General features: G+C 37.7%; 1 protein-coding gene across 4 annotated transcripts in view; it reads left to right on the forward strand.

Annotated features, from left to right (window-relative positions):
- The window catches only part of ANGPT1 (angiopoietin 1), a 184,369-nt gene that overhangs the window by 68,336 nt on the left and 89,875 nt on the right, over positions 1 to 26,158 (forward strand). For all 4 annotated transcript variants that reach the window (XM_083826437.1, XM_083826438.1, XM_083826436.1 and 1 more), the window contains 2 exons: positions 18,008 to 18,163; positions 22,084 to 22,205. In XM_083826437.1, the coding sequence (XP_083682563.1) occupies positions 18,008 to 18,163; positions 22,084 to 22,205 (278 nt within the window). The remainder of the gene's footprint in view (positions 1 to 18,007; positions 18,164 to 22,083; positions 22,206 to 26,158) is intronic.

The raw sequence follows: 26,158 nt of genomic DNA on the forward strand, positions 1-26,158 counted from the left end.
TTCTTCTAAAAATATTCCAAACCACTCTGTGGATTTAAATTCTTACAGAACGTTCTGTTTCCCTAACTGAAAATCACATTTGATTTGCCTGGATTGAAATATTTGGATTATTTATTTTTGTCGGAAAAAATGTATGAATTGAAATTTAATTTAATGAGCTAACTAACTTGTCCTTTAATGGTATCAAAGTTGCACTAAATTTGAAAAGTCAATGCAGCATTAAAAAAAAAATTAGGGAAACAGACGAAATAAGCAATTTAATCTGATTTTGTAAGTTAACATAAATATACTGAAGTATATTTGTTGTGATTTATTTTTTTCAGCAATTCTGATGTTCTTCTCCTTTTAATTGTGACACATTGCTTCTATCAGAAACACTGACCTGCACTTTGAATTTCAATGTATCTCCCTCACACAATTTTCTGTGCAGAAGCAATGATGTTTTATTTTTAATCATCCAAGTAAAAGACAGTAAATAAGTATCATTCTATGTTTATATCTTATTTTACATAAGATTATTCTGGAATGACATTCTGAAATGATTACATCAATTAAAGGTCACCTTTAAATCAAATTCCTCATCTATTACTAAGCAATCATTTTGCTGATGTACCAAAGGGCAGTTATTCGCAGTATCCTTGAAATTACAGATTGAATAAAACTGTTTGATCATCTAGTTCCTCCCTTGACAATTCAGGATGATATCCTATACTATGCCACTCCAATTTTTAACTCCACCAAAGCTAATTATATACCATATATTTCCTTTTTCATTCATCTCATTCATTTTTTCAATAAAAGCTTTACAGTTCACACAAGAGTAGAATAAGCTTTAAGTATGAAAGAAATAAAATGAAATACCAAGCTGATTAACATTTCAGGATTCAGAAAGCCAGTTTATATTAAAAATCCCTCTTACTACTCTGGCTCTGTGAACCATGTGTTAAAAGATGGGGATTATGAAGACCCATAGCAGTGAAAGATTTGAGCACTCTTTGTGCTGCTTCTACAGTACAGTCTGCACCAAGCCCTCCACCTTTCTTGAGCACAGAGATGAAGCAAGTCCATACAAACTGAGCTGTTTTAAACATTTGTCTCTGGTCACTTCATTATTTTAAATGTCACTAACTGTTTGTCTGAAGCATCTCGGTAATGAAAGGGCAAACAGGGCTGGTCTTATGTTTGAATCATACAGAATATCCTGAGTTGGAAGGGACTCACAAAAATCAATACCTAGCATTTTGACAGTTTATGAGGACTTTTGTTTACAAAGCAGAATAGGCAGGAGTAAGAAACAAATGGTAGGGAACTTTTTCTATCAGCATTTCCATGACTTGTAATTGCAGCTTTGCAATTTTGGTAGTTCAGGCAGAGCTTACCTTCAGAAAGCTAGAACTTCCCTTATATTTACAAAAGGAAATTACAGCTGCCACCTGAAGGAAAGCTACTGGGACAGCCCATGTTTCAGTTTCTTATTTCACAGGTGTATCAGAAACTTTTTGTCAGACAATCTAACAGCCTCCAAGGAAGGTTCGCATAAACCAGAAAGTCACAAGTTCAAATGTCACTTGATCTTTAGCTGCTCCTTATATTTCAACGTGTTTTATAGCCGCCACTATTAAACAGGGACTCACACTCTTAATTTTAGCAGCAGATGAGTTATCAGTGTCAGCTTCCTCTTTACCTGATAAATTCATTGACTCAGCCATTCAACGTAATCTTTTCTGGCAGGATGGGAACAGAAGCTACTTCTTACATATTACAGAATCAACTGTCACATAGACTAGTACACTGTCACCACCAGGAAAGTGGGGAATAGACAACTTTTGTATTGAGCTGTCTCGAGAATAATCAGCTCCAACCACCAGTGATCCAGAGCCCACATCCCTTCCACCTTACAAAAATAGAAGCACGATTATGAATATATTGCATTCAAGTAGAGCTGAGTGCATCCCTCATCTGCATTGAGTTTCTGGGAGCAGGGACAAGGGAAAAAGCTTGACTACTTTTACTGTCTTGTGATGTCCAAAAGGAAAACTATAGGGAAAGTAGCTAGAGGAATTTCTACTTCTTGCAAAAATCTGCTTTTAATGGTGAAAGCAAGCTGGCTCCTCTGCTGTCAGTGCAAAGCTGTGCAACCATGGCAGATTAAAAGGTAACCTCACAGTAACCTTGATTAACACAGATGTTGGAAAGAGCACAAATGAGGAGGAAGAATCACATTTTCTAAACACTCCTCTGTCAGTTTGGAGAAGCAACCTTCAGCTAGAGTATAGTTTTGTAGTTATATTGTTTTCTTTGGCAAGTAGAAGTCCTACCTGGAGGAAGTTGTTCAGTTCAGCAAAGCTACTGAAGTCTTCTAGATGAGCCTCTAGTTCCAACAGGTTTGTGGATTATGAGGAAGAGGATGCTTTCTTGCCATGACCTGCTGTTGTGGCGGTCTGCTTTGAATGGCCCCTTCTCTGGGGCACTGTGAGAGCAGAGCTACTGCCGCTGCCCAGCTGGGAAAGAACCCTTACTGGAACTGCAGAGAGACAAAAAGATAAGCTTCAAACAAACCCCAAACACCTCGACCTTTCAGGAAGTTCAGCTCTCAACTGGAACTCTATGGCTTTTGCTCATTTTACATAATCCTTCCTGTATTCTGCCTTTTAAAGAAAACACATTTCTGATAGGCCTTGCAGCCCATTGGCAAAGAAAGGAGAAAAGTCCTGTTTTCCTGCTTCTTTGTCACCACATTGACAAAATGAACTGTCCCACTGCTATCGCACAAAAAAACATTAAACACTCTGCACCTTGTGCAGAAATTTATGTCTTTCCTTCCCTTTCCCTGCTGGGAATTTGTGGTAGCATGGTAATTTATTTCAAGTAGAACAGAAGCACTTATATTTTAGCTTTCTTTTCATGTCTAGAAGCTAGTACTTTAGTCCAAATGTAGTAATGGTTAATAATCCCTATGTGCACATTTACACTAATGTTAACAGCATCCTTTTCACAAGAAAATAATCATGAATAGCATGTTAATAGATTTATGGTAAAATGACAAATCCTGTTGTTTAGTTTCAGAGCAGATTAGAATTGCAGACAGCTAATTAATATTAAAATAATAGCATTCTTATTCACTTTGAAAAGATATTTTGACCTGTTATGGAGTTGAAACTCAAAAAGAAAACTGAAGTCTCGGAGGTGAAATCCTGGCCAAATTGAGGGTAAATGCAAAACGTCCATTGACTTTAATATGTCAGGATTTCAGACTTTATCTAACCTTCCTGTCTCATCCCAGTAGAGGATCTTTTTTTTCTTTTTTTTTTTCTTTTTTCTCCAGAGATAAATCCACGTGTCCTAACCCACATTACTTCACCTCATGGAAATGAAACACAGTGCTACCTGAACTGAAAGAATTAGATCCAGATGATACAGGGATGCAAGGGGGAATCAGGGATTTCCTGGCCTCTAACCCCGCAGGTCTCTTGTACAGCTCTGTTGGCTCCAATACTCTGGTCCCCTACACAATCAGGCCCTCAGGCATGGCATAGAGTTAGACTGATGCTGTTTCAATCAGCACCAATAACAGGGATTAAAGAAAACGTGTTTTGCAAAAGCGAACCTCTATCCTGGAACATTTATGCCTGATTTTTATGTGGCTTGTACCTAGGTTTTCTGTGGCCTGGGCACAGGGACTTGCAGTTTGGGGGGGTGGTCTGATGCACTTTGCAGTAACTGGTACAGTTTTCTTGGATCCTCTGGGAGCAACAGATATGAATATGATTAGAGCTACAGTCACAGCATTCTTTTAAGGTTTGACATGATTTTTCATCTGTTTTCAGTACTGAAGAAATTGCCATGCTATAATGTTCTGACTACAGGGCATGAACGTTATTGCCAGCTAATGGGCAGAATGTGTAGCTATTAGTGTGATTGCGACCTACAGCTCAGTGAAACAGCTGCCAAACTTTCCTCAGGATTCATGAGCACTTTGTTCTCTACTATTACAGTACAAAGTGTGATAGATATGAGCATTATTGATGTCAATTCTTCTTTAGATTGAATAGCTGTAGTCATGAGAAATGTTATCCTAATTCCTGTATGTTCTGCACATGTGGTTAAGCTAATGACCTGAATGTTTGCATTTATATACTGCAACTACAAAATCAGTGCAACAGATATTTTTCCTTACCCATGAGAGAGAAGAACAGTACCACATGGTTATCATTATGAAAATGAGATTGAACTAAAATCCTGAATCTGAATACTTTAAAGTTTAGGAATATCTGTATTTGATTTTGAGCTCTGGTCATCTCTGATTCTGAAGAGTTACAGCATTTTTTAAGGGCTTGAGATATTTTCCTTTCATTTAATAGTCCTGTTATTGTGATATGTTGGTTTACTCAATGTATTTTTGATTATATTGTAAATGTTTCTGAGTTATTACAAAACCATCCTTCTGAATGAGGTTTTACTTGGCAAGAAAACATTAGTCTTATTGTTACACATGGTCTACTTGGGATTTATTGTTAAATTAAAAGCATTGTAGAAGGTAGATCGAGAAAACAAAACTAATGATAAATGCTAAGAATTCATGCAAGATCTAAGTGAAGGACGGACTTGAAATAACTGGCTTGTCTCATCTTTGACTCACTGGTCTGTTTTCACTACATTAATCATGTCAAAAAGACTGTCACTTTGCGTTTGTGAACTGTGAAGTTCCATCAGGGCAAGGGCCAGTACATGTTCCTGGATTACAAATAGGAAATGACTGTGATCATTATCACTTCAGGCACACGGATATTGTGTTGAAATTTACTAGCAAAAGTAGCAACTTAATCAGTGAGAGCGCAAGTCTGACAGCCAACCTTGCCGCCTTGCTGGGAATGCAGGAGCAGTGGCGGGTGACAGTACGCCTGGGAGCTTAGTCCTGATCACTGGGACAATATTCATATTTGGGTTCTCTAAAGGATACATCACAGGCATCCAAACAGTTTCTTACTAGGACAAAATAGCCAGGATCTCATTTAAAAAAAAATCCACTTCTCTTTTAGTATAGCTTTCTTTGAACCTGTATTGAGCATGCATGAATCCTAAGCCATTTGGGTCTAATTATTTCTAATTTGTTTATATTTGGGATAACGTTTGGGAATAATGTCTGATGGCTTCTGTCTTTCCCTGTAAAACCAGATATATTGCTGCATAAAAACTGTCCTTCCCTTTGTCTTGCTATCCATTTTTAATACATGCCCCTCTTCCTCTGTAGTCTACTACCTCTGTTGTTCTGCACGTGTGCTTATGTACATACATATTTGATTGCTTATCTATGAATCCATTTGTCTGTCTTTGTTAACAGCAATAGGAAGTGTTCATCAGCCAGAGAAACTACAGACAAGCAATTAGCAGATAGGAAACTGAAAACTGAAAGTTTCCCCACTTCAGCTCATGATTTCATGACTTACTGAAAAATACTTTTCAATAACATTGACTTCCAGGAAGAGCTTTGATTATGATAAACTGAAGTAGAAGGGCATATTCTTGCCAGGTCCTGGGGAAAAAAAAAAATGCTGCTCTTGAAGCCAGGCTTTAAGAGGAAATATTTCTCCATCATTCCCTTTCAGTGACTTAAGCGCAGGAATATCTCCAAAACATTTAAATTTGTATATTTTCCTTAAATTCAAATATGTTTGGACCATGTTTTTTATGCTGCAGTATTACAGTAAGATAAGAGATTTTCAACCTAGTTCTCTTGTAGCTACTACTGAGTTTGTGGTTGGTGCTAAGTACAGAACAAACTGATTCTACTCCTTATCATTGCATATCCAGTATGAACATTCCTTTAGCAGCTAATGGGAATCCTTTTTCCTGCTATTTGAACTCTCTAAAGAAACCTGCAGTTTTGCATTTCCCATTCAGGCACTGTGCATTCATGAATTAAATGCAGGACAAGGAATTGATCCCCATAATCATATCCTGAATCTTACTCCAACAACTGGTGGGGAAGGAGATTGTATTAACACTCATTCACTTAAAGGAAACCTGTGATTGTTCTCTTTCAAAATCCCAAGAGGAATTTAATGAAGAGACAGACTAGAAATGGTTATATATGCTTTGGCTATTCACTTATTTCCTATAAGAAAGGTCTTATCTTTCTATACAATTATTAAAACCATACAAGAATTCCTCTCTTGAACTATGCCATTTCAGATAAACCAAGGCAATTTTATCTTATTAAGTTTCATAGTCTTTTCTGCAAGCTAATTTGACTACCTTATATTTCATTATGTTTTTGTGAACTTCAGATCTTTCCATTGATGCTTCTAAAATAGGCATTTTATAATCTATTTAGTGGAACGCACTCTATTTTATATATGCATACATGTATGTGTATATATGTAAATATATGCACATATAAACTAAATATGTGACAGTTTTGATCTAAGATTTTTATGCATGTTTCTCATTCTAATAATTGGAAGGGAGTATTTGGCAATAAGTTTATTTAGTTATGTAAACTCACTGTTTGCCACATTTTCAAGCAATCTGTTCCATCAGCACAGGAAGGAATCCAGTTTTCTGGAGCTGAGCATATTTTGGCAGGGCCACCTCCCCACTAAGCCTAGTTATACATTCATTATAACACTGAGAATTATAGGTATGTCTGGAGGCACTTAGAGATTACTGGGTATATATAGAATTTCATGAAAGGAAAGAAAAGGTGTTAGAGTTTGTACTAGTGGTTAACTTTTTTATAGTGCTGTGGGAAACTGAAGTTCTTAGTTTATTGCTATAGATATTTCTGGAGATTTCATTTATTTGTGCCTTAAAATTATAAAGTGATTCCAGCAGAGATGTATCAATATCATTTTTAATGTCTGTAGTAAAACTAAGGTAAACATTGTCATGTATCCAGAACATCTATCATTAAACTGCTTGTGTCCAGATTATTGTAATAAAAGTTAAAAACCATAAATATAGCCAAACTTTATAGGACACAAATGAATATTGCTGTCTACCTACGTTTATAACCCATAATTTAAGGCAGTTATTATGTATACACTCATGTAAATCTATGCACATAAATACTGCATGTGAGAATACATAAACCCTTGCCTAGATATTAATTGCTGATAGGCTAAAGTACTTCAGCAGAATTAAGGCTTCTACCTCCCTGTTTTCTACGGGGGAAAGGATTTTACAGCAAGTATAGGCTTAGCTCTTTTCTATATTAGGTACCAATAGGCAAAAATATCAGTCTTCAATACGGAAGATATATGTACAATATGTACAATATAGTGTGGATAGGACTCCTTTAAAAAAAAAAAAAAAGCTAATACATGCTGAGGAGAGGAATCTCATCTGCTTACAAACAACATGGCTGCTCAGCTGCTCTTAGCTTGTCAAAGGTGTCACTGAGAGTCACAAGTTGGTGGCAGCACACTCTGCACTCAAGCAGACCATAGCAGACCATGAACCACACTGTGACTGTAGATGTGTTCTGCTTCCAGTTTTCCCTGTGTTTTGAGCTAAAGTTAGCTGCACAAAAATAATCATGGCTACAAGTAACAGTGGGCCTGCTCTTCCTCTCTTTTTGGGCAAGGCAAAACCTTACCAGAGTAAGCTTTACATTTCCAGTAATACTGAAACTTTGGGAAACCTGAATTATTCTCTGTCATTAGCAAAAGGTCTGAGATTGCTTTCATTCTTCCTCACCACTAGATAATTTATGATACAAGCATACACAGAGATGTGAATACATAGTACACAGATAATGAGTTTTGCCAAGAGCTTTAAGGCTGGTGGGACACAGGGAGTGCATATTTTATGGATCTCTCTGGCTTAGTAGTTGCCTGGAATGGTAGGGAAGGTGTCTGATGGCCCTTGCATTCTTGTAGCTCCATATGAACAGAAATTACAGTACTTTCATGGTAGTTTTAGTGAATCTAAACTTCCCATTTATGATTTCAAAATCAATAAAGATCCAAAATTATGACTGTAGATTTTTGGCGTCATCATAATACAATGTCCAGGGGCTTCAGCTGACTTTGAGACCATATATCACGCACTGATGAAAGACAGAAGAAGGGTATTCTCCAAGGAAGCTACTACACAGGAAAGATAGACAAATGGAATAAAATGGGTTTGTGATTTCTTCATCAGAGAGGATGTATGAGCTGAAGACCTTCTTGTGAATAGAGATTCCTATTCTATGATATTTATATCAGCCACTACAGAAAGAAAAAGCTTGTGCAGACTAGAAAGCTATGCAGTTTAGTCTTAATCTCGCAACCATTCTTGGAAGTGTTTCATACACAGAATACCAACAATATGCTCAGATGTCATAGTGATGAGTGTAAGAAACCAAGCAGAATTAAAAATAAATTAGTAATACAATATTAAAACATTATACTACCTCCTATAACTCAAATAAAAAGTTATATATAGACTCCAAATGATACTACAGCTTCGCAGGTTCACTGAAAGTTTAGCTGTAAGCTGGCAGTGCGTTATAGCAACCAGAACCATTTATGCAGTTGAATACTACATTTTTTAAGAACCTTATATCATGTAGTAAGGAGATACTTTGGTGAAGCTAATTTTGACTGTAAGCCATATGTTCTTCTACAGGAATGACCCAGAAGTTGTCTAAATGTTCAGCTACACAGAAGTTGTTACAAAATGAGTCATTCTGAAAATTGCTCCTAACTAAATGTATCTTCGCCAAAGAAAATTAATTAGTTTCACAGTTTGATAAAAAAATATTTTTTAAGAAATTCCCCCAGAGGTTCATTTATTTGTTTAGGGCAAGAAGGCAGACATTGCCTTTTCTACAACTATACCTTCTCCTCCAGTGTGTATTGGGCATAGGTCATGTTTGCAGCCAACTGTATAATCATAAATGAGTTTAGCTTATAGAATTAAGTGTCCTGGAAAGTTAGATTAGGAAAGAAAAATATGGTTGACCCTGTATAAGATTTGTAAAGGTTAACATCAAACTGGATAATTCTTTGAACCAGAAATATTATTAATCGGTAGAAAAAAAGAACATATTGTTCTAATTTGCTTGCTATAAGTAGCTTCCTTATGGGAACATTTAATAATATTTGATATGATTCTCAGTTATGCTGCTTATTGACTTTATTAAGCTTTAAGATTAAAAAACTGAGAAATCTAATATTCATATAAAAGCTACTGAAATTGAAAGTGTTTTCTTTGCTTTTGTAATAACTGAAATTAATCACATTTGAAATGACAAATAAATTCAATTTATATTGATTTTAGTTTTTTTATTTGAAAGAAGGAAAGCTTTTAGAATGTTTTTTATAAAACTTTGAAAACAAATTGGAAAGGTTGCTTGAAGATACCTTAGTACAAAGCTCAGATAGAATTATCAGGCCAGTAAAATCAATACTTGGCCTAAGTCAATACACTGTCTTCAATATGCCAGATACTTCATGAGGAAGTGAAACTCAACCTTCTTGCTTCCATAAATTATCCATATATTAAATATTATACTACCAAGTAAGTCTAACCAGTGAGGTCTTCTGGTGTCTTGAAACAAAGAACTTTGTGTTCCCTATATGTCTTGACTGCTATACCAAGGACTATTTCTATTCATATTAAGTACAGTGCTTAATAAAAATACTTTTGTTTCCAGTTTCCCAGGATTCCAGTGGGATAGCATACAATGTAAAGCATTTTTCCACCATCATTATCTATTATTACCTATTACATTTTATGTACTTTCCTGTGTAACAGAACATGGTACAGAGATGCCAAGCCACCACTGACACATTCAAGTATCCACACGTTGATTGATTTTTAGAGACTGTCTTTTCTAAAGCAGCCTAATAGAAGTAACTTGAGTACAACAAAGAGCTGCTATTTTATGGTTGCAGAGATGGTTCACACAATACTTTCTCAGATGGGTCTGCAGACTGCATCCCTATTGAGGTATATACATGCATTCAGAAAACATCCTCAGTGACTTCCCTGATTTTATTGATTTGGTCTGCACAGAACAATCCCTCTTATTTATATAATTTTATTTTAGTATATTTTTTAAATTTGTTGTTTTTAATAAATAATTTTAATCCTCTTTTTTATTGACTTCCTTCTAAAAGTTTTATTAGGAGATGAGTTTTCCAAACTTCTTCCCAGTACAATGAAGATTTTATTATAGTGTTTGATTCCGTATGTTAAGTCTGTAAGCATAGGTCTGAAGTATAATAATAATAATAATTAGAGGAATGAAAAATAAGGAAGAACCATAAAATACTACTTAGTCTGCCTGTTCTTTACCTAAAGCATTCTTTTAAAAGTAAAACTCCAGCGATGGAGTTATCACAGTTTTCCAGAAAAAAATCCAATTAGTATTTTATTACCTATACTGTTAGAAAAGTTTTCTCCTAACTGCAAAAGATATACTTCACTTACTGCAGCTTCATGGATATGGAGCTTTCTCTTTTCTCTTTCTCTTTGCATCCTTATGTCCTTGTAGTCATTTACTTTCCTATTAGCTTTTTTATTAAGCTAAGCATTCCTAATTCTTTCAGTCTTCTGGAGTTATAGATGTGTTTCATCTTCCTAAGACTATCCCAAAATAATATACATCTTTCTTGAAATCCAACATTCAGATCCAGAGACAAAATTCCTGCTGACAATTCACTGATGCTGGATGCAGGAGAAAGGTTACTTCATGTGTTTTGGAATAATCTTTTACATTCGTTATGCCTGATTTCTTCTGACAAAACTGTCTGGTCCTGGTCATCTTTTAGTTTTTCTGAAAGGAAAACCTTATGTATGTGTATATTTATATATTATGTAGCTGAAAGATTCTTCTACATTCATAATAAACTTTTATTTAACTGAAGGTTGCAATTGAAGGTTGCTATGAAACCAAGTTCAACCACCATGAGGACAAGTATCAGTATAGAGGAAGTCACCGGGATTACAGAACATATCACTCAGCTGAATGGAACTGTTTGGCCTCTGCATGCCAAGAATGCAGCTGTGGTTTTCCCTACTAAACGAAACAAGTAGTGGTTATCTGTGGTGGTGTGCCGTACATATGAAGATACATTCACAGTTTTCTACATAGATCTTATGCAGGCTATAAATTAAACATATATTATCAAACACCATTTTTTCCTGATGGCAGTTTTATTGTAAATCTCTATTAATTATGCTTTATAGCCAGATAGTAAACATATGAAATGCCAATGGTTCGGTCTTCACAAAGGCAAAGTATCTTTGAAGTGTTTAGAAGACTAGGTTTGGGGAAAATAATGGTACGAACATTTCACTTCAGAAATGCATATATTAATTTCAGCATTAAGAGGTTTGGAGCATATATACACTCTGCAAGTCATTGTTTCTCTGCTAGAATAGAATTCAGAAAACTACATCATTGTGATTTAGGGTTAAAATAAAAAAAGTTATCTAAGTAATAAATCAAAATTATGAGTCACAATATTACAGAAAGTAAGAAATTAAGAAACGCAAGTACAAAATATTGAATAAATATGCAAATAAACTACTATCATTAAGGAATGATTTTAAAATGAAAGCTTTTTTGCTGCCTTAAGGCTAAAAGTTTGGGTATATTGTATTAAAAAAATGGTTAAATATACCTTCTACAGCCAATTCTCCTCTTAAATATTTGTTCAGCTACTTTTGAGTTGCTGTGTTACCCCTCGGGCTCCTTTTAGAATTGAAACCCACAGATATTAAAGTGTAATTGATAAGCTATGATTTATTTGTGAAGGCTTCATATACCAGATACTCCAACAGTCTCTTCTGTGAGTCCAGTTTGTATATCAGCCATCTGAAGTTTTCACTTTAGCTTACCAATGGTTGATTTGCATTGTGGGCCCCCTCCAGAAGTAAATGGGGGACCTGGTCACCCAGGGTATGGAGAAGGCTGAGGTACTCCATGACTTTTTTGCCTCAGTCTTCACCAGCAAGTGCTTTAGCCACATAGCCTGGGCTCCAGAAAGCAAAAGCAGGGACTAGGAGAATAAAGAACCTCCCACTGTAGGAGAAGGTCAAGTCTGAGACCAGCTAAGGAACCCAAAGGTGCACAAGTTCATGGGACCTTATGAGATACATCTGTGGGTTCTGAGGGAACTGGCGGATGAAGTTCCAAAGCCCCTGTCCATCATATTTGAGAAGTGGTGGCAGTCTAGTGAAGTTCCCACTGACTGGAAGAGCGGAAACATCACACCCATATTTAAAAAGGAAAAACAGGAAGAGCTGGGGAACTACAGGCTAGTCAGTCTCACCTCTGTCCCTGGTGAGATCATGGAGCAGATCCTTCTGCAAACTAGGCTATGGCACATGAAAAATAAGGAGGTGATAAGTGAAAGCCAACATGGCTTCACTAAGGGCAAATCATGCCTGACAAACCTGATGGCCCTCTACAAAAGGTTACAGCTTTATCTACCTGTACTTGTGCAAAGCATTTGACACTATCCAGCATGACATCCTTGTCTCCAATTGGAGAGACGTGGATTTGATGTATAGACCAAATTGGTGGTTAAGGAATTGGCTCAATGGCTGCATTTCAAAGAGTTGTGGTTAACAGCTCAATGTCCAAATGGAGATCAGTAATGAGTATTGTTCCTCAGGGGTTTGTGTTGGGACGGGTGCTGTTTAACACCTTTGTCAGCAACGTGGACAGTGGGATCAAGTGCACCCTCAGCAAGCTTGTGGATGACAACAAGCTGAACAGCATGGCTGACATGCTGGAAGGGAGGAATGCCATCCAGAAGGACCTTGATAGGTGGGCCCGTGAGAATAACATGTGGTTCAACAAGGCCAAGTGCAAAATCCTGCACCTGGGTCAGGGCAATCCCAAATATGAATACAAGCTGGGCGATTTGCAGATTGAAAGCAACCCTGATGAGAAGGACCTGGGGGTATCGGTTCAGGAGAAATGACATGACCTGGCAATATGCACTTGCAGCCCAGAAAGCCAACCATATCCTGCGCTGCGTCAAAAGCAGTGTGGCCAGCAGGCTGAGGGAGGTAATTCTTCCCCTCTACTCTGCTCTCATGAGACCCCACCTGAAGCACTGTGTTCAGTTCTGGGGCCCCCAGCACAAGAAGGACATGGACCTATTGGAGTGAGTCCAGAGATGAACCATGAGGATGATCAGAGGGCTGGAGCACCTCTCCTACAAAGACAAGCTGAGGGAGTTGGGGTTGTTCATCCTGGAGAAGAGAAGGCTCTGGGAAGACTTTACAGCAGCCTTCCATTGCCTAAAGGATGTCTACAGAAAAGGTGGGAGGGACTCTCTGTCAGGGAGTGTAGTGAAAGGACAAGGGGGGATAGATTTAAACTAAAAGAGGGTAGATATAGATTAGATATAAGGAAGAAATTCTTTGTTCTGAGGGTGGTGAGGCACTGGCACAGGTTGTCCAGTGAAGAGCTGTATATGCCCCATCTCTGGAAGTGCTCAAGGCCAGGTTAGATGGAGCTTTGAGCAACTTGGTCTAGTGGGAGGTGTCCCTGCCCATGGAAAGGGTGTTGGAACTAGATGATCTTTAAAGTCCTTTCCATCCCAAACCATTTTATGATTAATATGCTTTAACTTTTGCCTGACCCTGAAGAGGTGAGGCAGTGGGACCAAATGGTCATTGTAGGTCCCTTCCAACTGAACTATCCTATGGTAAATAGGTGTCCTGTGGTCAAACCACAGCAATAGGATTGTTTTTCTCAGTGATAAACTCCTTCCTAACCCCTTTGGCTGCCGCAAAATTCAAAGAAATTCTGTGGTATTCCGTATATTTGAAATTCTTCCAGCTTATTCCCACTAAGGCTCTTTGTGTATCTATAAAATACAATTATCTATATTACTGCAAATGCTGTTTTTAAACCTGACTCCCTGAGGCACTTTGTTGGTATGAGGAGGTATGATCCCCCCTCAGACAGACAAACTGAGAAAGAATAAATGAGCTTTCATTGTTTGCTAGTACAGTATTACTGTACATCTTTTGGTATGGAAAGCAAGACGACAAAACACCTTACAAAAAGTCACTAGTCTCTTGTCTTTCTACTGTTACAAATGCTGTGTTTTATAAGATTAATAGTAGGAGAGGGAAAGCAGTCTATTGTTACTTTAACTTGCATTCTCGTGCAAATGCATTGTATGAAAGCCTAATGTCATCTGGATATCATAGCAGACCTTATGATATAATTACATGGGACCAACAGTATTTGATCAAAGTAAAAGAAAAACCTCTTATTTTATTTATAAGCCATCTGCCACAAACCATTATCATTTACTTAGGCACTAAGTTGCAGTTTCCATTTTAATAGTTCTGTTAGTGTTTGGGTGGTTTCTATGAAGATTATTCAATAAACATTGTCCAGAAAAAGCTAGATACTTTTAATGCATAATCCTCTGGAATGTTTATTAAACAATAACACTGAACCTTCTGACAGTTTTATTTTGGAGAATGTTATAACATTATTATGCATCCCACCAGTAATTCTTCATTACTGAAAACTCCTGTACAATGTTATGAGTCTTACTGAAAGCAGATGCAGCCGAATTAATAACAGGGACATCAATGCACACTAGAAAGCCATACAGTGGGAAGGGTGAGATGGGGGGTAAAGAATGCAGAAAAGAATTCTGTTTCACTTTTGCAAAAAGCAATTGAAATAAGTACGAGTAGTATAAGGATTTGAAAATCCAAATGTACAAAGATTCATCTGAAAAGATATATTTACTGTTTAATGCAGAATATCTGGACAAACTGATTTAACTTAATTATAGGATGAATAGATTTTCAAGAAGACTTAAGACCCTAAGCATTCTTAGATTTACTCCTGTGAATGGGTTTTTGTGTGTGACTTATTTTCTGTGAAGCCAGCATTCAAGGATCTTTTTATCACCTGTTAAATGGATGCTATCCTTGTTAACTAATCACAAAGAAAGCTAAGTCTAAGGTTCAGTAAACTCAATACAAAGCCTCTGAATGAGGCAAGGCTCAGATGAAACTGTGTGCTTTGCCGTAATGAACCTAGTAAATGCTGGTTTCCTGCAATAAAAATAATAGGTGGAATCTTTGCATATTGAAGTCAATGGGAATTTTGCCATTGATTTTAGCAGGGCCAGTATTGCAACCAATAAATCTACCAAGCAAACTAAAAGAACTGGGCAAAGAAAGGAAAGGGAATTAACGTAAGAGAACCTCTACCTTACTTTAGTCTTCCTTCCACTCTCCCCTGACTGATTGAACAGCTCCTGGTACTCCTAAGATGTGCTCACAGAAACTATTGTGGCAGTTTACTGAACACCAAATATTTACAAAAGCATTTAATGAGTAATTCTGTAACAGGAAAATCAGTTTTGTTGTTATAATGAGACAGTCTCAGATTAAACCACAGGGTGTTTTAGGGGTGAGTAACCAAGGGCAATTGCCCAAGACTGGATACCATGGGGAATGTGCTAGACTACAATATGCCTCAATCTATGCCTGTGTTCCTGCTAGGCAAAACTTGCAGCAGCTCCACACAGATGCAGTGATATACTTCAAATGTAAATCTTTCTGTAGTTTTAGCAAAGTAACAAGCAAAGCATTTAGTTAGAATTATAAATATGTTTTGTCTTTTTACATTTAAATCCTTTTACCCATTTCTTTTTATTGATGTGTGAAATTTTCTGATTTCTGATGTTTAATAAGTATAGCCACTATATTTTTGCACAGGTTTTCCCAGACATCCATATCACACATGCATCACACAGCCCACATACAGTAAGTGAGGCAGTTTCGGAAAGCTGCAGACTAACAAATCATGTACTGCACAGCCACAACACTTATGTGCTATGGTCCTATGTGAAAAAAAGAAGACAATAAGGAAATTTATGATGTGTTGGTATTTTATCATGGGCGGAACTTGAAGGCCAAATAAAATAAAACTTGTGTTTTATCAGGAGCTGAATGCTGTGAGAGAAATTTGAACTTCTTGTTCAGGTGTTCCAGTATCTGAATCAGAGTGTGGAGAAGAGCAACCATCCAGTTTTCTGGGGTTCTTCCACAGGGGTTATTTGCAACCAAGGAATATGTAGAAATAAAGTTACTGGTTATAAAACCACCAAGAAACAAAGGATGGCTAAAAATACAATATCTGATGTAAAAGAGAGATACAGGCAGAATATTTCTGAACATAAAAGCATGGCATAGAAATATGATAGATTTGTAATATCTCCCTTGAACTAGCTTAATATCTGTAACATCTCAGTAATAAACTACAACAAAGCAGTGAACTTACACTGGCAGTGGAAAATGGAGACATCCACTGCAGACTTTGGTTTGCAGAAACTAGAGTTTTCTTTGGCTGTTAACCCTCATTTAAATACTTATCAGGATATTCAACAATAACTTGTCCCCACCAATTAAAACACTCTGCAGGTTTCTAGCCCAGAGTGGTCACCTGAGAATTCAAGCAAACATTTTTGTGGTCTGAAACTAGGACTTCTACTTTGTTTTTCACCATCATGTGTATTAAGTGCTTCATTAAGTGCTTCTCCAAAAATGGGCTTAAAAAACAAAAAAAAAAAAAAACAAACAAAAAAAACAAGCAAACAAAACCAAAAAATAATTAAATAATTTACTCATTCAGAAAATACCTTAGAGTGTGGCAGTGCTCTTTTTCTGTAAAAATGCTTTTAAAACTAATAAGAGGTGCACATAAATGATCAAATTTGTAAGAAATCTCTTGTAAGCTCAGCTGATGTGGCTCATCAGAACATCTACAGTAGTTACCCATCAGCACAGGAATGCTTACAGATAAGATGAAAGTAGCCCTTCCTATTAATCACACACTGTATATCTGACTCCTGCTTTCTTCAGTCTTTAAATCAACTCCATCTGGTTCTTACTATTTAGCTATGCAGCTTACCTTTCATAGTGAAACATGCTTACTGCTGCAGAAGCAAGTTCAACATGATTAAAATTATTAGGTAAAGAGTGGTTGCTTAAGTCTGGAATCAGCTAACAATAAAAAAAAAAACATGATCAGCCACAAAAGGAAACATAGGACCAAGTCTTCATTGGGTGTAAATTGGCTGAACTCTTGCTGATTTCAGTGGAATGTATTGCAGCCAATGTCCCAAGCCACTTTTCTCTGTGTTAATACTTTGTGGAGCACATCAAACAAGATGCCAGAATAACACTTAGATGTGTAAGAAACAATCTCATCATAATGTAGACTAGTCATGGATTTTTAATCTTTTATGGCAGAGCCAGGGCCTAAGTATCTAGAAGGAAAGTACTCTGCCTATGTTAACCAAAGCAAACATAAGCAAAAATTGTCCCTTCCTTGGGAGTGCTCGGTTTATTTAGAGAGTCCTAATTCAGATTCTTTTCAACTGAATGTAAAAGTAAGCCAAACAGTATTGAGACAATACAAACAAAGGAACAAAGTAGCTTTCTATGTCTTTTGCTGAACAACTTCCTTCTCTTATTCTCGTGACACTGTCTCGATTCCTTTACAATTTTGAGGACATAGCTACACTAAGCTGCTTTCACTGATGAGTTTGTGGAACAGTATGAGAGAATCTAACGCAGTAACAAATCATGCTGCTGAATGACTGTGAGGAAAGGTAGGTAAGATCTCTTCTAGTAAGGACTCACAAGCATGTTACAACGCACCAGTAGGATCTGGAGTTTCCCTGTGGTGAACTTTGCTCTTCTGGGGAGGCATTTTGGAACTGCCACGACATCTTTACCAGAAATACTTGTTACGATCTTGACATACATGGAGGCAGGCAGGATCTGGTACAGCTCATACCAGCAGGCTGCGATACTTGGGAAAACATGGGGACTCAGAGACTGGAAGGGGTTACCCAAATAGTCAGGTCCATATTCTGGTCACAGGGTCAGCAGAACTCCCCCTCAAAATGTTGAAATTTCCGCCTTTGGCAAGAATGCCAGCTATGCATCTTTATGTTACCAGAAGGCCTGAACAGGTAAAAATACCACAGCTACAACCCTTTCTGTTTTACAGCTTGAGAACTACATTGTGGAAAACATGAAATCGGAGATGGTGCAGCTGCAGCAGAATGCTGTGCAGAACCACACCGCCACCATGCTCGAGATAGGGACCAGCCTCCTCAGCCAGACAGCAGAGCAGACGAGAAAACTCACGGATGTTGAAACCCAGGTATGTTCCCGAAGCAGTTTCCTAAAAGCTGTTAATTGCAGAGAACTTTCGCCATCCTCCTTCTTTTCTAATAAATCACCAAACAAAACTTTTCAACACAGGGCTCCAAGAAACATACACACTCTGTGTTTATTGGTACAAACAGCAGTGATGGCTGACACTTTTTATGTGTCTGTCTTTGATTTCATTTGGTTGGCATATTTAGCTCTGTGTGTGTAAGGCAGGCTCGACAGGCCAGGAAACTAAATCATTTGACTTAAATAACTATCTCAGTTACCAGCTGTGAATGATACAAGTGTCAAGTTAAATAATGAGTTTAAGGCTAAAATAGAGCCTTTCTTCTCCATTATTATTTGCCTCTATTATTATTATGAAATTTGTTTACTTTCTACAAGGTGTTTCCAGCTGAAATGTGATGTAAATCAGTAGCTTTTACACTGTGGAGAGAGAGGGACAAGCTTCTTTATAAAGCACTCTATATCTGTTATTACTGTGAAATTGTATAATATTGCATGAATTTAAAGAGCTATCTTCATAAGATTCCTAGCACCAAAATCACTTATTTGGTTCAAATGGCAAGCATATCACTGTCATAATGCAGAGTACAATTTCATATTGGGCTTATTGCAATGATATGTACAACTTTTTGCCTTTTGACTACTTCTATCAGTTTAAGATGCATACTTGTTTTTCCAGTTTTTGCTGAGTTCTTCTTGATCTTCCTAGCATGTGCTGTGTTACCAGTTGAAATGCATTCGCTGCTCATTTAAAGTGCAGAAATTAACTCATTGCATATATTTGGTTTGTTTCAGTAGCATGTGTACTTCTTGAGAGATAATAATGCTTTTACTCACGTTTACAATATCATTACCATGTTATTATGTAACTGCACTACAGCACACTGAAAAACAGCAGCAATTATGAAAGACAGATGCTTTAATTATCTCTAGATAGGAATGATAGGTACAAGCTGTTGCTACACTGCCTTATGCAGGTTCCTTTTTTTCCTTCATCTCAGTTAGCAGACCAACTAAAGTAACGTGTTAAGCTCTAATTACCACAAATTTGAAAAGATGGCATATTGACTTATGAGACCTACATAGTTATAAGTGTTGAGTACTCATTTGCTGTTCCCTCATCCAAGCAGGTAACTTTCATTGTCGATGTCTCACTTTCCCATTGAGGAATCAGTTCATGGTAGAGGCACCACTAGCAACTTCCTCCTTCTTCTGTACTTATAGCTGAAGAATTTAAAAGATGCTTAAGTTACCAGTGGGTATCCACCTTGCTGCAGTCCTGGCTCTGACTTCCAACTCAGTGACAGCATCTCCTACCTTGCCCCTCTCAGCAGTGTGAGAAAGTCCTTGTAGCCCCTGGCTCTACTAGTAATCAGAAAAGAGTGGTGCAGGTGGCTCCAGAAGGTGAACTGCTCCTGTTGGCAATGATGGAGGTAGACAGTTGCATGGCTGTGGTGGGTTATGACCTTGGCTGATTGCCAAGGGACCACTAAGCCACTCCTCTCCCTCAGCAGGACAGGGGGAGAAAGTAAGATAAAAAAATTGTTGGTGGAGATAAGGACAGGAGATTACGCACTAATTACCATTACAGGCAAAACAAAATCAACTTGGGGAAGATAAATGTAATTTATTGCCAACTAATAACAGATTAAGTTAGTGAGAACTATCAGTGTGGGGTCCCTCTCACGGGATACAGTCCTTCATGAACTCCTCCAACGTGGGTCCCTCCCACAGACTGCAGTTCTTCAAGAACTGCTCCACCATGGGTCCATATCACGCAGTGCAGTCCTTCTGGAGTGGACTGCTCTAGCACAGGTTCCCCACAGGCTTCAGCTCTTGCCAGACCTCCTCTCCCAACATGGGCTCCTCTCCACGGGCTGCAGTTCTCACCAGGAGTCTGCTCCTGCATTGTCTGTCCATGGGCTGCAGCTTCCTTGAAGGCACATCAACCTGTTGTGGCATGGGCTCCTTCACAGGCTGCAGCATGGATAACTGCTCCAGCATAGTCCTACATGGGCTGCAGAGGGACAACCTGTGTCATCATTGTACTCTCCATGGACTGCAAGAGAATCTCTGCTCCACTGCCTGTAGCACCTACTCCCCTTCCTTCTTTATTGACCTTGGTGTCTTCAGGGTTAGTTCTTTCACTCCTCTTTCCCAGCTACTCTTGTACAACATTTTTAACCTTTCTTAAATATGTTATTACAGAGTCACAGCCAGCATCACTCATTGGCTCAGCTCTGGCCAGTGTTGGGCCCCTTTTGGAATAACATGGAACTAGCTATGTCCAACATGGGGCAGCTAGCTCCTGGACTCTTCAGAAAAGCCACCCCTGCAGCCCCTGTGCTGTCAAAACCTTGCCGCATAAACACAGTATGTTGGCAAAGATGTGAAGGTCCGCAGGATATAAGGTTGAGAAAGACAGTCCATGATCTCTTGCCTGTAATATGTAGTACTTGCAGCACTTGTAGTACTTGTAATACTTGTAGTATTACTGCCTGTAATATGTAATATTCATACCAGAACAAGGAGACTGATGGACTCAAGATACAGAGCCTACTGCTCCTTAAATCTCGCTGAACCCTCCCAAATACTTATCTATCCAAAATCCCAGTTTCCCTTTAGACTTTCTTTTACACCTGAAACTGCACTGAAATCTTGTAGGCTGCTCCACAGATGTGTACTCTTAGGAAATCTATAGGTGCCTTCCTGTCACCTTTAACCCTTGCCAACCTTTGTAGTAAACCATCAATTCCTGCCAGGTCCCTCTGAAACTGTGGTGATGATGTATCCATCTCAAACAACAAAAGAGCTGCATACTGATCAATTCCATTTTTTTTCAATCACTGTATTCTATAAAAAGGACAATTCTAGTTGCTCTGTGAGCATCAAGAGTTTCAGACAAAATTAAGACACTATGTAGATCGAGAGGTGTTTTTTTTTTTTTTTTCATGTTCTGTAACATAAGTTCCTATTAGGCATGTATGAGAAAATCTTACTATATACTAAATAATCCTATGATGAGACTGATTCTTGGCTTTTCCAGAAAGGTCTGATAGGTTCCATTAACATTAAAGAGGAATCATGTTCAATTCCAGAAGTGATTACATCTCAGCTGCCGTTAGTACACATAGCTATGAAAACTATTTATACATACTTGTCCAGACTTTATATAATGAAAGATGATATACCAGCAAAATCAACCATCATTAATTAATGATATTGCTTTTTTTTTTTTTTTTCATTTTTGAACTATTTAGTTAGCATCTATTCCCTTTCATCTAGTTGAAAGTCTTCTTTTGGTTTGATGTACCTCCTAAAACTTGTGCTATTAATACAGACCAACTCCAAGGTGAAAGACAATTGCATAAAGCAACGTTTAAGATCACAGCCTTCATCTTCTAAAAAATCTGTGTAAGAGGGCAAGTAGCGATAACATACGCAGACACCAGACTTCTGCCAACACTACACAAGAGAGATCTCAGGGGAAAGCTAAAGTAGGAACTCCATCCATAAAACAGCGGATTCAACACTTTGGCTTGAATCCAAGTGCTCTTGCACTCTTCTGGTTTAAGCATGCTTTGTAGGAATGCATGTTTGAAGCATGCCTCTTGTTCTTCCCAGTGAAATGAAGCTTATTTGGCAGTCACCTTTCCCTCTTCTGCTAGCCTAGTATTTTTCTACAGCAAACAGGGTGCCAGATTATCAGCTGTTGCATATCAGTGTAGCTTGATTGAGTTAATTTGCACCAGTTGAGCTGCTGAGGTTAAAAAAGGATTTAGAAATCAAGGTCATTTCTGACAAATCATCAAATCAAAGTGAAATGACTACATTAATGTTTATGTTGCTATAGCAACACAACCAGGACAATATAAACATTAATGTTTCTAATTTATCCCTAAGGTGTTAAATCAAACATCCAGACTTGAAATTCAGCTACTAGAAAATTCACTGTCAACATACAAGCTAGAAAAACAGCTGCTACAACAGACGCATGAAATTCTGAAAATTCATGAGAAGAACAGGTAAGAATGAGTAGCTGATCTCTTAAACTCTTTCTCTATTCATCATAAAGTGGTCTGTGCATACTTTGTTCCAAGCAATCGATGGAATAGAAGAAGCAAATATGGTAAGTACAGGTAATATTTATGCAATGATTAAAAGAGCTAGGGTGTGAACTTACACTGTGCTAGCTCCTTATGACAAATGCAAGTTGACTTTTACTGCTTTTTGTTTGCACTGTAAGTTCATGTCTCAATTTGTTTCATGACAATTCAGTCATACGACTATAGCTTCTGCTAGTGAAAAACAAGGATAACTTGTATGCACGTTTTTAAGCAGACTAGAATAAATTTTGATATCATCACCTAATTTAAAAATCTATACAAAACAGAAAATCTTCAGAAGTGCATCTAAATTTAATGAACACGAAGATCCAAGAGGAATCTCTCTCTTTAGACTAAGTATAACATTTCATTCTGTATCACATTCATGGAGCCATGCTTTATTTAGAAAATAAGTGAACAATAAACACGTTGGATTTATGCTGAAATTGAAGAGAGGAAAAATAAAAATACACCAACTCTTCAGCAGCACATAACTTACCAAGCTGTGAAGTTTCCCTTTCTGTGCTACAGTATTTTCGTGATTCCTGCAAAGGCCATGGATTCAGCATTTATGAGGCTAACTTCATACATCAACAGTGGCTTAGTTTAGCTCCTAAACTGGGGTGCGTAGCAGCTGATGCACTGACAGCACACCCAAACCATCCAAACAAGTAGCGCCACAAGGATCGGAGTGGCTGAACCAGTCTAAAGCCCAGGTTTGGGCACCTCTCTGGGAATACCTGAAACCCCTGCACTTGCAGCCTGGTATCTCAGAACAGGGGTGTGCACAGGGGGATGGTTTGTCAGAGTTTGTCTCTGATGTTCCTTCCTCCTCATGCTTTTCCCTGGCTCTCAAAGGGTTCCTTCCCTTGGACTGCAGTCCTTCAGGATAAGATTGCTCAAGTGTGGTGTCCTCCATGGACTGCAGGGGGACAGCCTACTCCACCACTCTCTGCGGGCTGCAGGGGAACTTCTGCTCTGGCACCTGGAGCACCTCTTCCCCTCCTTCTTCACTGACCGTGCTTTTTGCAAGGCTGTTTGTTTCACATTTTTTCCTCACTGCCATGTGGTGGTTTTGCCTTTTCTAAATATGTTGTCCCAGAGACACCACCAGCATTGCTGCTGGGCTCAGATGTGCCCTGCTGTGGAACTGGCTGGAGCTGGCTGTATTTGGCATAGGGTAGCCCCAGCCTCAAGGGCAGCCCCGGCCTCTTCCTACAGAGGCTCCATCAGACTCCTTCCCTCAAGCCCCATGTCCAAAACTTGGACACAGACACCCAATGCAGTGGCGTAAAGCCATCTCCTTTCATGGTTGCCTGTCTAGAGACCTGCTGTCATTATTGCTGTCTCTGTAACAGCCATGTTTAAGCAGGGAGGCTCTCTTCTAGAAAGAATAACTGTGGTGTAAGTCTGACTAGAACAAAGGTTCGCATTTCCTGTGTATGCTATAATTGACACTGAAATAGAGCAAATGACTTTGTATGTGAGGTAGATACTGAAGCAGCCTGTACGTGCACAAGGTGTAGTGGATTCGTTAAATTGAGATCAGATTGTTTGCCAAAAATGCCGCTGCTGGACGTGAATCAGCAGCGACTGAGGTGGAACGACTTTTCCCTGGGTTATACGTGAAGCAGACTAACAATACCATGAAGCTGCTGGGAAAAGAAGGCAAAGAACCACATAGTGATGACAAATAGAATATGTCATTATAAAGAAATGTGTTTAGCTGAAAAGCTGGTAAAATAATATACAGTGAGTGCTATTGGTTATGAAAACTGGCAGTTTACAGCTTATAAAACGGGTAAGATTAAATAATTCCCCTAAATGTTTGTGGGTGGTTTGTTTATTTGTTTGTTTCATTTTTTTATTTCAATTTTGAATTGACCCAAAGATTTGTTTTTAAGTAAATACTTGTATTTTTATCTATTGTAATCTATTTAGCATCAAAATTTTATTGACTGATCAAGAGACTGAGTCATTTATGTGATGCTTTGTGTACTTAATCTGAGTTTATTTATCTTAGCAACGTGTCAGGTTGTAAAGCCATGTCAGTAAACAACTAAGTTTGACTTAAATTGACCTTTGACTTGACTGACATTATGATGAAATGATCTATGTCATGATAGTATGGTCTAGCTTGGTATTTAGGAGGAAAAGGAGATGGGGTATGTTAAAGAGCAACATTTAGTATCCAGTTGTTTCTCTTATAAGTACAGGTATATGTGTTTCATTATAATGAAGCAAGAACCTAGCAAAGACTTTCCAGGTTTCATTGCTATCTGTGCCCTTGGGACTGATAAAATTAGGGAGAGGACAGTGTCATGATTACAGCAGCTGATGATTCATATTTTAATGTATCATCATCTAGTCCTAACAAAAAAACTGTGTAATCTTGGTCTTGTAAGGTCCTGATCCTGTAATCAATTATGCATATGTCAATTTCACTGTGGGACAAATCTTTAAGATCACAGGAGATAATAGGTTAATGAACGTACCAATGATTTTAGCTTGCTTAAATTTAAACATTGTTTAAAGATTACCTGATGGTGGTGTTCAGTAGTTGTCTGCAGTTAAAATGTATAATATCAATATATATATATGTAGAACAATCCCTCTGTATAACATCATTTTCAAATTAATAAATTAGAGAACTCCTTTTATCCATGTTGCCTATATGGACTGTACACATTTTGCAAAGAGCCTTTCTTTTCAGTAGGTGGGAATGAGTGCAGGAACTGTTATAATCCAAAATGTAATCAAAACAGATTGTGTACTTTGGGCAGATCATTTCTATCTCTGTGCTAAAATTCCCTCCATATAAAATAAAGATCCTAATCACTTTCAAAGAACTGGAGTTTGGATGAAAGAAATGTAAAATATTATAATAACTGATTGCTGATATACTACAGTAATTTGTATATTATCCTGAAATAAAATGAGCACTGCTTATCAACAGGGGACCAATGCATGGTCTAGAAATATATCTATTCTTGGCCTTAAATGCTTTACTTCCTGCCTCTGCTGGGAAGAGTGGCCAATTTTTTTCTTTTTATCCCACTGAAGTGAAAGATATTTCATAGCATAAGTAGAGTAACATTTGCCCCAGTATCTTGTTTTTATTGAATGCTCTCATGCCATAAATAATTTATTCTTGTGGGTTCCCACCCACTGTAATGTAAATGGTGGTTTTACACTGCGATTTTTTTTCTCCCACAAGAGCTTTTTAAAAGCTATTTTAATTTATTCTTGAAAGATTTCTCGGCTTAAGTGCTTGAGTCTTTTTTTTTTTTTTTTTTTTTTGGTGTACCCAGCTGCATTTAACTTACTGTGTGCCATTTATTTTAATATGCAAGTGTGGAAAATTTTTCTGTTTCATTTGAGTGAATAAAGAGGAGAAATATAATGTATTCTGGATCTTCCAGCATTAAGCAGTGGAAGTGAAATTTAAACATAAGTAAGTTTTAACTTGAATTTGCAGAAAATCAAACTAGACTAACGGTCAGTACAAGAACTATCGTATCCTAAGGCGTATACTTAAGAATGATGAATTACCATTTGACTGTGTAAAAGATGAGGAAACACTATATGAGTTTTATTTGTAGATGTTGCATGTACTGAAAAAGATAATCATTTTTTTCACTACACTTTTGTGATTGCAATAGTGAGTCTCAGTAACCAAATATTTCACTGGCCTTTAGGAATATGGGGATACTTTTTTTTTCTTTTTTCTAAATGTCCTTAAACCAATAAGACCACCTACTTAAGTATCAACAGTCAATACATAACAGTAAAAGGAAAAATTCACTCATATGCAAGCAACTACAAAGCAGCTATCCTAATGAGAAAATATCATTCTTGTAGTCAAATGTGTT

Source organism: Anser anser (genome assembly GCF_964211835.1).
Source record: "Anser anser genome assembly, chromosome: 2".
NCBI classification, from domain to species: Eukaryota; Metazoa; Chordata; class Aves; order Anseriformes; family Anatidae; genus Anser; species Anser anser.